General features: G+C 37.5%; 1 protein-coding gene across 1 annotated transcript; it reads left to right on the top strand.

The window, feature by feature from the left end:
• Positions 1-11282: 11282 nt before the first annotated feature.
• On the top strand, positions 11283-12278 carry LOC143655958 (olfactory receptor 1N2-like). The gene is given in 1 exon segment (XM_077127541.1): positions 11283-12278. A coding segment is annotated over 1 exon segment (996 nt).
• The last annotated feature ends 800 nt before the right edge of the window (positions 12279-13078 follow it).

Genomic DNA, 13078 nt, shown 5'->3' with positions numbered 1-13078 from the left:
GGGCTATATTACTTCTGAGGGATCAGAAAACCACAAGCTATTTTTTCTCCTACTCTATCTCTCAGTGAGAATATGATGCCTCGCAAACATCAAATGGCTTTGACTGGGTATGTTCTAATAACTAGGTCCAGGAGAGTATATGACTCTTAAAATATGACTGCTTGTATATTTCATCAACAAGCACTTGGTGCAGAGTCTCAGGCAAATTCTAGGCTTTCCTGACATCTAGACCCCTACCTTCAGCAAGTAAGCTGGTTCAGATCCATTTAATCCATTAAACTGATTATAAGTTATTTTAGGGCACAACTGCATTTCCTTCCTTCTCTCTGCCAACATGTGATGCTTTGAAAAACCTCTTCCTACACAAGTCCCTCAGTCTATGGTACCAACAAATTAACACCATAAATTTCCCCAAATCCTCCAAAAAAAAGAGCCCAGAACTCTGCACCATAGCCCGGCTTTTCCCTTTCTGTACTTTTTCTCTAATAAATGTTGGTTACAGGATGATGACAAAAGCAATTACAAAAATTTAAATGCAGGGAGAGAGTGCAAGACTCATTAGTTTCTATTTAAGGAGAAATGACAAAGAAATAAAGGCCTTGCTCTAGTATCTCTTGCTTTATCCTTTGTTCTTCTTCCTCCCAAAAGGGTTTCTTATCCTCAGAAAACTTAGATCTTACAGACAACAATGGGGTGCTTCTAGAATCTTGAGACATGACTTTTCTATTCCAGGGTGAAAAGCTCCTTTTACTTAACTGTGCAGGCTCTTGATTTACTGTGTTTGCTAACAGGTGAGGGCTAACTTGGACATAATGGAGAGAACATTCCAAAGGCAGGAACTGCCAACCTGCAACTACTTTTCTCAAATTTTTCTCTCACTGCTATCTTGGTTACTGAAAAGCAAGGAATGCAGATGCCCTGACTTCTTAGTGGAAAGAGCTCAGATTCTACTGGAGTGCTACATATAATTGGAGCCAGTATTCAGGGTCAAAATAATGAATACAGGTGATAAAAAGCCAGAAGCATAAGTAAGATTGCTAAACCAGGAGGAAAAGAGAGAGAGACTAGGGTTTCAGATGAGGAGCCCAAGAGAACAGCAAAAGATACAAAATCAAGGCCAGAGCTGAAGGGGAGGCAGGAATAATCATAGTTATGTTCATCAAATTGGAACAGAGAAGGTCAGAGAAGAGGATCTGTACAAAGTATTTAAGATAACCTAGGACACATGATATTCTCACCCATCACCCAGCCCAGGTCTTCAGGCAAATACCTGTATTCTGAATAGCTGTATCTGAACCTGCACTGACAGACTCAGGAAGATGTAGATGCTGGTTCATCAGACTTATACTGGGAGAAGGCTGAGCAGAGCCACTTTGGGCATCCACAGAACGCAAGGAGTCATGGGACAGAGGTCCCTAGGTCCCTGTTAGAGCCAACACTCATAATTGCCCAATTTGAACAAATTAGTATAGTGTTGGCTTAATTAAAAATTGGGATGCCTTACCTTTTTTCTCTATGTTGAGTGGTAGTATTAAAGAGTGGCATGAATGAATCCTCCTCAATCTTTATTAATCCCTCAAGGTACTTATATAAAATAAAAAACTTTCTATTTTTAAAAATAATATTCTTAAGTACAGACTATTGAATACTTCCCAGTCAGATCACCCTACAATGAAACTCAACATCTGTAACCCCATCTATAAGCACAGAGCATTCAGTCATATTTTAAGAATTTTATGGAATATCTGTAAAATATACAAATATGCAATATAAAATATACAAATCTTAGTGCACAGCTCAATGGGTGTTTCCATATTTACAGTATTTCACATAACTATCCCATAGATCCAGATATAATACTTTGCCATCAAGTCAGAAGACTCCCTCTGACCTTATCTGTGACACCACACCCTCATAGAGGTCACCACTCTCGTGATTCATGTAACCATAAATGCCTATCCTGCATTAGGCTTCTTTAGTTCAACATTCTTCTGTTAGATTCAATCATGTTGTTTCATAAAATAGAAGTTTTTCCTTTTTTTCACTGTGTAATATTTCATTTTATGAATACTCATAATTTATATATTAATTTTCCTGTTGATGGACCTATGAGTTGCTTTCATTTTTTTGACTGTTATAAGTGAAGCTGTTAAAGACATCTTTGAACATGCCTTTTGTGGGACCATATATGCTTATAAACATTATTGGGTTGTTCATCTTTTTGTTGTAAAAAAAAAGAGAGACACAAACATCCCATTTGAAAAATTGGCAAAGGACTTTAATAGACATTTCTCCAAAGAAGATATACAAATGGCAATAAGCATATGAAGAGATGCTAAAATCATGAGCCAATAGAGATGTGCAAATCAAAAACACAATGAAATACCCTTTCACACCCATTAGAAAGGCTACTATTTAAAAAAACAGAAGGTAAGTGTTGGAGAGGATGAGGCGAAATAGGAACACTTGATCGTTTCTGGTAGGAATGTAAAACAGTGTAGCAACTGTGGAAAATTGTTTGGTGGTTCCTCAGAAAGTTAAATATAGGATTATAATTTGGCCTGGCAATCCCACTTTTAGGTAAATACTGAAAAGAACTGAAAGCAGACTTGAACAGATATTTGCACACCAATGTTCATAAAGGCATTATTTACAATTGCCCAAAAGATGGAAGCAACCCAAGTGTCCATCAACAGATGAATGGATAACAAAATATGGTATATACACACCATGGAATATTATTTATCCATAAGAAAGAATGAAGTTCTGAGACTTGTTGCAACATGGATTAAACTTGAAAGTATTATGCTAAGTGAAATAAACAGGACACATGAGGACAGATAATGTATGATGTCACTTATAAGAAATATCTAAAAATAACAAATTCACAAAGAGAGAGTTAATTAGAAGTTACCAAGGGAGGAAGTAGGAATGTATGTTGGTAGATACCCATATCCTAATTATTCATACCAATTAGTAGAAAATTAATTTTCTAAAAAAGAGACTGATTGACATCTACTAATCTGGTCATCTTGTCCACCCAATTACTAGGATCCTTCTCAATTGTGGTTGTTCTTTGGTGTACATGAACAACGAGCACAAAAGTCTTCACACTCTTTGCCTACTCAGAGAAGTCTCCCCCCACAGCCTTGTCACCAATTTTCCAATATTGTTCTTTCCAAATCCTTAATTATCCATCAAACCTTTAGTCACTGCTAAAGGTTTAGTCACTGTTGACAGTTCCTCTGGCCATCTATCATTCCAGAAAACATGAACAATCAGATGCACTGCTAAAAGTTCAGGCCATTTGGAGGATTTTGCTTTTCCAATGTCATGCCAGGTCACCTCAAAGTGGGACTGCAATGCTGACGCTGTTCAGCTTAGGGTAGTGCCAGAATATCATGCAGGACTTTCTATAAACCAAGCTCAAAAATCTTTTCTTCCTCAGTCAACTAGTCACACAGCTTACATGTGCTTTCAGTACCTCCTTGAGCCCAATACCATATATACCAAGTCCACTTGATGACAGGTGCTGTGTGAATGTCCAGTTTGCTGGATTAGACGACGCCTGGTGCATGATGAAGAGTTCAGGTTGCATAACATCTTGGTGGCTCATGGTCAATTACTTAGCTTCTACTAAGGCTCAGTATCACGCCAGAAGTTACTTCTGGACATGAAATTTCAGAGGGTTTTCCTGTTCTGGGCCAACTCAAAACTGGTTGCTTTTCAGGTAATTCAGCAAATAACAATACCATGGAAATATGATGTGGCTATACAAATATCAGGCAAAATACACTTCAAGTAAGTAAACCAGAAATAAATAAGGATTTTCATGATAAAGAAAGTGTCACTTTAACAGGAAGCTATCAAAATGTTAAATCTTTGTTTGCAATACCATTTATTTAAAATATGTGAAAATTCACAAAGCAAAAGGAGAAATATGAAAATCCACAATCATATTGAGAGAATGTAACACACTTCTCAATAGCTGATGGAAACACTGCCCCCAAAAGATAAAACGATATAGAATAAATGAACACAATTAATAAACTTGATCTAATGGACATGTATAGAACATTAAACTCAATAAAAGAATTCACGTTATCTTCGAAATATATTACATACTCTTTCACAAAAAGTCACAAGAAATTTTAAATGTTTGAAACATTCAGAGGAATTCATAACTATGATAGAATTAAGCTAGAAATAAATACTTCGAGGATTACTACAAAATCTCCAATGTCTAAAAATTTTAAAAATACACTTCAAAATTATCTATGGTTCAAAGAATAATCAAAATAGAAAGTTGAAAATATTTGGAACTGAATGATATTAAGGTAAAACATATCAAAACTTGTGGTTTGTAGCTAAAGCAACTCTTAGAGGGAAATTTATAGTTTTGAATGCATATGCTTAGAAAAGAAAAGTCCCAAAGTTATTTAAGCAATTCTCTTGACAGGTTAGAGACAAATAGTAAGTCAAATAATTAGAAAGCAAAAGAAAGAAAATAATAAAGACAGTAGGAATTATTAGACGCAAAAATAGACAAAACAAAAAGCCTAAAGGTGGTAGCTAATGTTTAGTAATATTATTAAAACTGTTAATTATCTACCTTGTGACCTAGCAGGGTCTAGTACTAGGTATATATACCGAGAGAAATGAGTTCATATGTCTACCAAAAGATATGCACAATATAGAGCTTTTCTCATAATTGCCAGAACTGTAAACAACACGTGTTTACATGTAAAAGAGAAAAGTAAAAGCAATTCAAGTACATTCATCCAGTACAACACTACATGCAATAAAAATGTCACTGCTACATACCACAACACGGGTGAACCTCACAGTTACAATGTTAAGTGGAAAAAAACACCTATAAGGACATACGTATAATACCACTTATGTGACGTTCAAGAGTAAGAGAAAGAAATTGGTGGTGATAGAAGCCAAACACTGAAGAAAGCATCTTCCCTACTGATAGAACCACATGGAAATATTCTATATTTTTATTTATATGGTATTTACACAGGCATATAAATATACAAAAATTCGTCAATCTTTATAGTCATGATATACGATTTTTCCTCACCTCACTTTTGTAAAAATTATAATTACAATATGCACAAACTTAAGCTAATGAATTTTACAACTTGAGTAGAATGGACAAATGCCTCAAAATTAAAATATCTCAAAGCTGACAGGAAAAGAGAAAATCTAAGTAATTTAATATCTGTTAAAGAAATGACATCCATTACTAGACCTTCCCAAAATATAAATATCTAAGACCAGAAGATTTCTCTGACATATTTTTTCAAACATTTAATGGAGAAATAACAACATACTTATACAAACTCTTCCACAGAACAGCAAAAGAGGAGAGAATTTCTAACTTTTTTATGAGGTAATGACAAATCCAATACTAAAATATGAAATGTATATGACAAGAAATGAAATTTACAGATCCATCTCTCTAGTTTAAAAAATCCTAAACAAAATCTTAGAAAATTAAATCCAGGTATACTAAAAAATATAATATATTGAGCTGTGTTATTATGCTATGAAAGGATAGTTTAACATTTAAAAACCAATCAATGAAATTCATCACATTAATAGGAAAAGGAGAAAAATCACTTCAAAATTTCAATAGATGCAGCAAAAGCATTTGATAAACTTCAACACCTATTCATGATAAAAGCCATAGGAAGCTAGGAACAGAAGGTAACATCCTTAATGTGATAAAGAAAACCAACAGAAAACGTCATACTTAATGATGGGATATTGAAAGCTTTCTCCTGGGATCAGATGAGTTGGGACATCCATGGTCACTACTGCTTCCCATCAGCATTTGCTGATGGTCCCAAACAGTGTAGCAAAATAAGAAAATGAAATTTAAATGCACAAACATTAGAAACAAAAATCCAAAACTAATATTATCATCAGACAACTTAATTTTATACTAAAAAAACCCCCAATGGTAAAGAATTTAGCAAGATCACTGGATAGAATGTCAATATATAAAAGCCAGCTTTACTTCTACACAATATCCATGAACAAATAGAAAATAAAAACTTAAAACATGCTATTTACAATAGAATAAAAAATATTAGATACCTATGAATAAATTTAAGGACAAATATGCAAGTCTGTTGTACTGCAAATTATAAAACATTATTGAAAGAAATTAAGTAAGATGTAAATAAATAGATTAAAAGATTCAATATTCTAAGGGCATAAAATCTTCTCAAATTGTTCTATGTATTTAATTAACTCACTTTCAAAATTAGTTTGTGTGTGTGTGGAAATTCACAACCTAATTCTAAAGTTCATATAAAAATGCAGAGAACAAGGGTGCCCAAGACAAATAGCAAACTTGGAGGATTTACACAACTGATTATCAAGACTTATTTTAAAACTATATTAGTTCAAACAGTATGGTGGGCAGGCCACAAAGGTTCAGCAGGCAGAGTTCTCGCCTGCCATGCCAGAGACCCGGGTTCAATTCCTAGTGCCTGCCCATGAAAACAACAACAACAACAAAAAAAAAAACAAAAACAGTATGGTATCTGGCAAAGATAGACAAACTGAGGAATGAAACAGAATAGAGAGTATAGAAATAGACTCACAGATAAATGGTCATATGATTAATTATAAATGTGACAGACACTTCAGCATGGTGGGGAAACAATGATCTTTTCAATATATCGTCTGGGTCAACTGGATATCCAAATGGGAAAAATATGCAATTTGAATCTGACCTCATGCCATCTATAAAAATCAATTCTTGTATGCACAACTGTGTGATGACATGGTGAGCCAGTGACCGTATGTTGCAAATGGGTTGTATGGTGTGTGAATTTCTCTCAATAAAATTGCGTTAAAAATATATTTCAGGGCGGGCAACAGTGGCTCAGTGGCAGAGCTCTTGCCTGCCATGCCGGAGACCCAGGTCAATTCCTGGTGCCTGCCCGTGTTAAAAAATATATATAAAGATATAGCTATAGATATAGATATTCTAAATGGATTCAGATCTAAATGTAAATGATGAAACAATAATTTTTTTATAAAAGCACAGTTTAGAATATCTTCATAATCAAAAAGTACATAAGCCTCTCCTAAATAGAAAAAGCAGCATAAGCATAAAGAAAAAAAATTATTTGGACTATATTAAAATTGAAAACTTTTATTTATCAGAACACGCCAATAAGAGTGTGAAATCACAACTCTCAAAGATGAAGAAAATATTTGTCATACATATATTTCACAATATATGTTTACGCACAATATATAAAGACTTATTTCAAATCAAGAAAGAGGCAGAAAACTCAATAGAACAGTGCAAAAAACTTGTAAAGATGTTTTCAATTTCATTAGTAATCAGGGAAATTTAAATTTAAACTACAATATATTACTACTAGACACCTGCAATAATGGCTAAAATGGAAGAGACTATACCAAGTATTAGTGGGTTAAGAACAACCTAAATTCTCTTTTGGAAGAGTAAATCAGTGCAGTCACTTTCAAAAATTAAAGCTGAACATATGCAAAACTCAAGACTCCAAAATTCCACTTGTAGGCATATATTCAACCAAAGTGCATACAGATACTCACCAAAAGATATATACTAGAATGTTCCATCACTACAATTTGTAATAGCTTAAACTGGACTCTTCCAAATGCCTATCAGAAGTAGAATGGATGAATTGTGGTATATCTGTGAGTGGATTATAAGCCATGAGAACGAATAAAGTACAGTTACGTGCTTCCTGTCCACCTCCCACCCTTGGGAAATGGGAGTGCGCCAATGTCTGTCTCACCAATGTGTTGGGATAAGGGGAGGTGGACAGGCATTGAGTGTCCTTAACTCACAGGTTTACCAAGGGGAAAGAACAATATACAATGAGCAACACCTGAGGAAATTTTCACCTTGACCCATTTAGTTGATAGGATCTTGGACTTTGACCTGATGCCGCATTTGTGATTCTGAAAGTCTTGGGAATGGATGAGGATATATATTTTAAATGTGAGGGAGATGTAAGTAATTTGTGGCAAGTGTGGAGGCTGTGGTAAATTAAAGAGACAGTAAAAAATTCTTTCACCTCCTACAGAGAAGGAAGCTTAATCTTTTGCCTCTGGTGGCTGGCCTCGACCTAGTGACTAGTTTGGCCCATAGAAGGCATGGCAGGACTTGCAAAGCAAAGTTCTATGAAGCCATGCGGCATGCCTCCTGGCCTCTTGAAATGTTTTCTCTCAAGATGCTACCTTTCAGATCCTACTGTCATACTGTGGGTAGCTCAAGTGATATGAAAAGGCCATGTACAGGTGCTTTACCTAACAAACAAATGATGACTGCATGAACTATTCAAAATAGTATTGAATAAACTAACTTTTTTTGAAAAATTGAAAGTAAATATATAGATCTTCCCTCCCCCATACCAAAAGAAAAAAAATGGCAGGCAAACTAAGAATTTAATTTGGTACTTAAAATTTAGAAGACATAATTGATTATGAGATAGAAAGGACCACTATATGAGAAAGAAAGGACTTTTGAACATAAAAGCTGTAGGGGAAAAACACCAAGAAAGAAATCTAAGAGAGAGGTGAACTGAGCTGCTAGGTGTCAAAGGTAGCCAATTAAAACTATCAAACCAAAATGGACATAACAGTGAAACTTCTGATTACTTGCTGTAATGTTATAAGCAAGAGACTAACCCAGAGACAAACCATGGCTCCTCCTGATCCAATTCCTTCATGGAATGGCACTACCAGTAAGGGTCAAATGGATCAGCACAGACATGTGGGTGTCTCACTGCTGAGGGAGATCTGAAAAAAAAGCCCTTGAAGTTCTATGAACCCATGGGACTGAGGTAGAAGCAGGGGCTAGGTATGGAAAAATACTGGGTAGTCAATGTGGAGAAAAGTGTCTTCAAGGTCTTCCTGCACCCCCATAAGGAGGTTCCAGGAGAGGCACATGGGGAAGGCCACAGGTTAGTCACACAGATAAGAGCATGTCCTGCTGAGGGTTCTGAGTCCTGACTGCAGCTCCCTGCAGAGAAAGCAATGCACTGGCTCTGCACAAGTCTGTGTGTATGTGTGGTGGTGGGGGATATGGGATGCAGCTTTCCCCCTTCAGATCTGTCAGATAAAGCTTTTGTAATTGTCTATGGTCAGGATTGAAAAATCACACATGTTTTTGACCAGGAACTGAACTCCTCAATTATAGTTCCCACACCTTAAGTTTGTTGAGTATTACTTACAATTATATGATGAGAGTATTCAATAAGTACCAAATTAGTATACACCAAAACACAAGAGATGAGTAATAGTTTTAGCAACTCCTATGTATCAGGCATTTTGCCTGGCATGCTTTATATAGGCTGCCTCATTGTGATTTGGGTTTGTGTGGGTGGGTGGTGGAGGAGGGTTGCCTCCTATTAGGATTACTCTGTTTAGTGAAATCACCAACATAAAATGCTCATGTTAAAACATGTTCCCAGCTTTTCCCTCAATTCAATTTTACCTAGGGCATTGGGCAAACACTGAATGCCCAATGCATAGAAAGGAATTCCCAGGAGACCTGCTTGTCTGGCTGAAGTTCACTGCATCCCAGCAAGAGGTTTCAGAATCACACTCCTGAGAAGTTAACCCCCGGGAAAGAGATGCCCTCCATTCCCCCAGGACTCAAGCAAAGCTGGCTGGAGAACAGGCTGCACAATACCAAGGTGGGCTCTAATGAGTGTTTTGGGGAATGGTGTTCTAGGAAGCTTTATAACCCTAAGGAAGATTCCTGCCTTCTCAAGCTTAGTCAAGATGAAATTGAGTCGTACACTCTAGTTATTCCTAATGAACTCTAAACTCAATAGACCTCAACTTTATTCTTTCTGAGTCAGGGAGTCCCTTATTGTAAATTTTCCATCCACAGGAGAGAATTGGAGAATTTGAAGATGCATGAAACTGACCCATACGTGACAGGTGAGAATCTGGAGGGGGCAATACAAACATACACCCACCACCACCACCGCCCTTACCAGCCCAATGACCAGGCGACAGTTTCTGGGGAGTTGAGCCTTTGGCTGTAAGATTAGATGTCTTTCCTCTAATCCAAAGGACAGATGGAGGACTATTTACAAAAGCTTCTAAATTCACAGCTTCTACAAGACCAATATGAGATGACATCTCAAACTAGCTTGCTCTAACTCCTAGGAGAACAAAAGAACAGAGCAGCTATTTCAAGCCTAGAGAGCCAGAATTTGATTCCTTCCATCCTTCTTATATATTTATAAGAAATAAATGTCAGAGAGATTTAGTACAGGGTAGGAGTGAAGACATAGGATTTGGAGTAGGTATACTTGCATTTTAATCTTATTTGTTAGCTATGTGATCTCAGGTACATCAGATATTTCTGAGACTCAGTTTTTCCAGTTGCACAATTGTGGAGAATAATGATGCTTACCACATAGACTTGTGAAAAGTAAATTAATGCTAACAAGGTGACCAGTACTTAGTAAGCTTCTCATAAGTACTGATGACAATTATGTCCAAGAGACACCATCAAGGGAGACATCAAAGGGAACTAAACCATCAGTTCGCAGAGTAGAGACTGGAGCACAGGAGTAAAAGGGAAAAAGGATAGGGAGAAAGGAGACAGAAAGAGAGAGGGAGTGATGGAGGAGAGAGAGTAGCTCCCTTGTACTGTTTATGAAGGTGAGGTCCCAACAGTGGATTGGGAGGATGGACACACAGACGCTCAGATATCTTTTGCCCCCAGTTAGAGAAGAACACAGGGACTAGCACTGGATGAATGAGATCGAATTCTAGAAATTGGGGAAGCAAATGGACAGGAGAGTCTCTTATCCCTCAGAGTCATTTTTGGGGTCCAACATAGAATGTTCTAATGTGTGGGTGTGTACATTTTTGTGTACTCATGTAAATGTGTCAGGGTTGGGGAAGGGAAGTGATGGAGATCATGCATGTCATTTCCAATTGACAAGTATAAGTGTCTTTTCCAATCTTGCCTTCAAGGTCATATTCAATTCTCACACCTCCAAATATCCTATAAGGACTTCTCTTATCTGACATCTCTTTTCTCTGGACTTTACTAGAGCATAGAAGCCAGAATTTGTATTTGAAGGATATTATCTTGACCATTCTCTAAATGTCCCAAGTATATTTCTTAATCTCCAATAAGACCCAAAGATTCACATCGGGAAGGATCATTTATTCTCTTTTTTTCCCAGCACACAGATATATATCTTTGAATTAACCTAATAATAAAATACTGACACATGGAAGGGTTTTATCTACACAGATAAAAACAACTACAAGGAATGGGAAAACGAAGCAGTGTGAATCAAACCTCTGTTTCAGAGTTCCTCCTTCTAGGACTCTCTGAGGAGCTGGAGCAGCAGCCTCTCCTGTTTGGCATCTTCCTAGGCATGTATCTGGTCACCATGGTGGGGAACTTACTTATCATCCTGGCTATCAGCTATGACCTACACTTGCACACCCCCATGTACTTCTTCCTGGCCAACCTATCATTAGCAGATGCCTGTTTCACTTCTGCCTCGATCCCCAAAATGTTGGCCAACATTTATACTCGGAGTCAGACTATCTCCTATGCTGGGTGCCTTACTCAACTCTATTTTCTCCTTATGTTTGGTGGCCTTGACAATTTCCTCTTAGCTGTGATGGCATATGATCGCTACGTGGCCATCTGCCAACCACTGCATTACAGCACAACTATGAGTCCCCAACTCTGTGCACTAATGTTAGGTGTGTGCTGGGTACTAACCAACTGCCCTGCCCTGATGCACACATTGCTGCTGACCCGTGTGGCTTTCTGCGCCCACCAGGCCATCCCCCACTTCTACTGTGATCCCAGTGCTCTGCTGAAGCTTGCCTGCTCGGACACCCGCATTAACGAGCTGATGATCATCACTCTGGGCCTGCTGGGCCTCACCTCGCCCCTCATGTTGATTGTCCTCTCCTACAGCTGCATTTTCTGGGCTGTGTTTGGCATCTCCTCCCCTAGAGGGCGGTGGAAGGCCTTCTCTACTTGTAGTTCTCATCTCACAGTGGTCCTGCTCTTCTATGGGTCTCTGATGGGTGTCTATTTACAGCCTCCATCAACTCACTCTACAGAAGGGGACAGCAGGGCTGCCATTCTCTACATTGTAGTTATTCCCATGCTAAACCCATTCGTTTATAGCTTGAGGAACAGAGATATGAAGGAGGCTCTAGGTAAACTTTTTGGCAGCAGAAAAATGTTCTTCTTACCATAATAATGATACATGCTTCTGGCACCCTGAACACACCCTTGCTCTCCCATCGTTTCAATGATTCCACTACCCCAACACTGATTTTAAAGGAAGGATACCAGGAAACTCTTAGTTAGGGATGTAATAGAAGGGATGTTTCTACTTCTTTCTTAGACTGTGGAATGAATTATTCTGCCTCACTCTTTCTTCTGATCCCAGTGAGGCAACCATTACTTAGAGCTGGACACCATTACCCCCTTTTCATCTCTAAACCATCACATTTGACACAGTGAACTAAGGCGTGTGGTGTCTGACTCCAGCCAAGCACTTTTGTCCTCTGGGAACCATGTGATGAGGTGAGGTGAGGGGAGAAGAATACCTTCATTTATTGAACCCATTCAACAGTCCTCATTGTTCTTCACATCAGCTTTTTGAGGTTTAATTGTGAAAACTGTAAATAACTTGGCCAAACTAGGTAAGTTTGATTCTGCTGCCCACTTTTTTTTCTGTAATACCGCATTGGAGGGATCATGTCAGGAAAGTTTTGGGAGCATCTATAAGGCTAATAATGGTGTGGTTATGATTGGATCTGGAGAATAAGTTAATATATTTTATTTATTTATTTAATATTTCCTTATTCACTAAAAAGCTCTCTTTTATGCTACTGTGAGGAATGTCAAAAGGGAGTTATGGTAGATTGAATTGTATCCCAACGTAATATATTCTTTATCTTAATACATGTTCTGTAAGTGTGAACACATGTGTAGACAGGACCATTTTAAGATGTTATTTTTAGTTAAGGTGTGACCCAACTGAATGAGGTG

Source organism: Tamandua tetradactyla, chromosome 2 (genome assembly GCF_023851605.1).
Source record: "Tamandua tetradactyla isolate mTamTet1 chromosome 2, mTamTet1.pri, whole genome shotgun sequence".
Taxonomy (NCBI): domain Eukaryota; kingdom Metazoa; phylum Chordata; class Mammalia; order Pilosa; family Myrmecophagidae; genus Tamandua; species Tamandua tetradactyla.
Note: the sequence above shows the minus strand (reverse complement) of the source record. Positions and strands in the feature narration are given on the sequence as shown.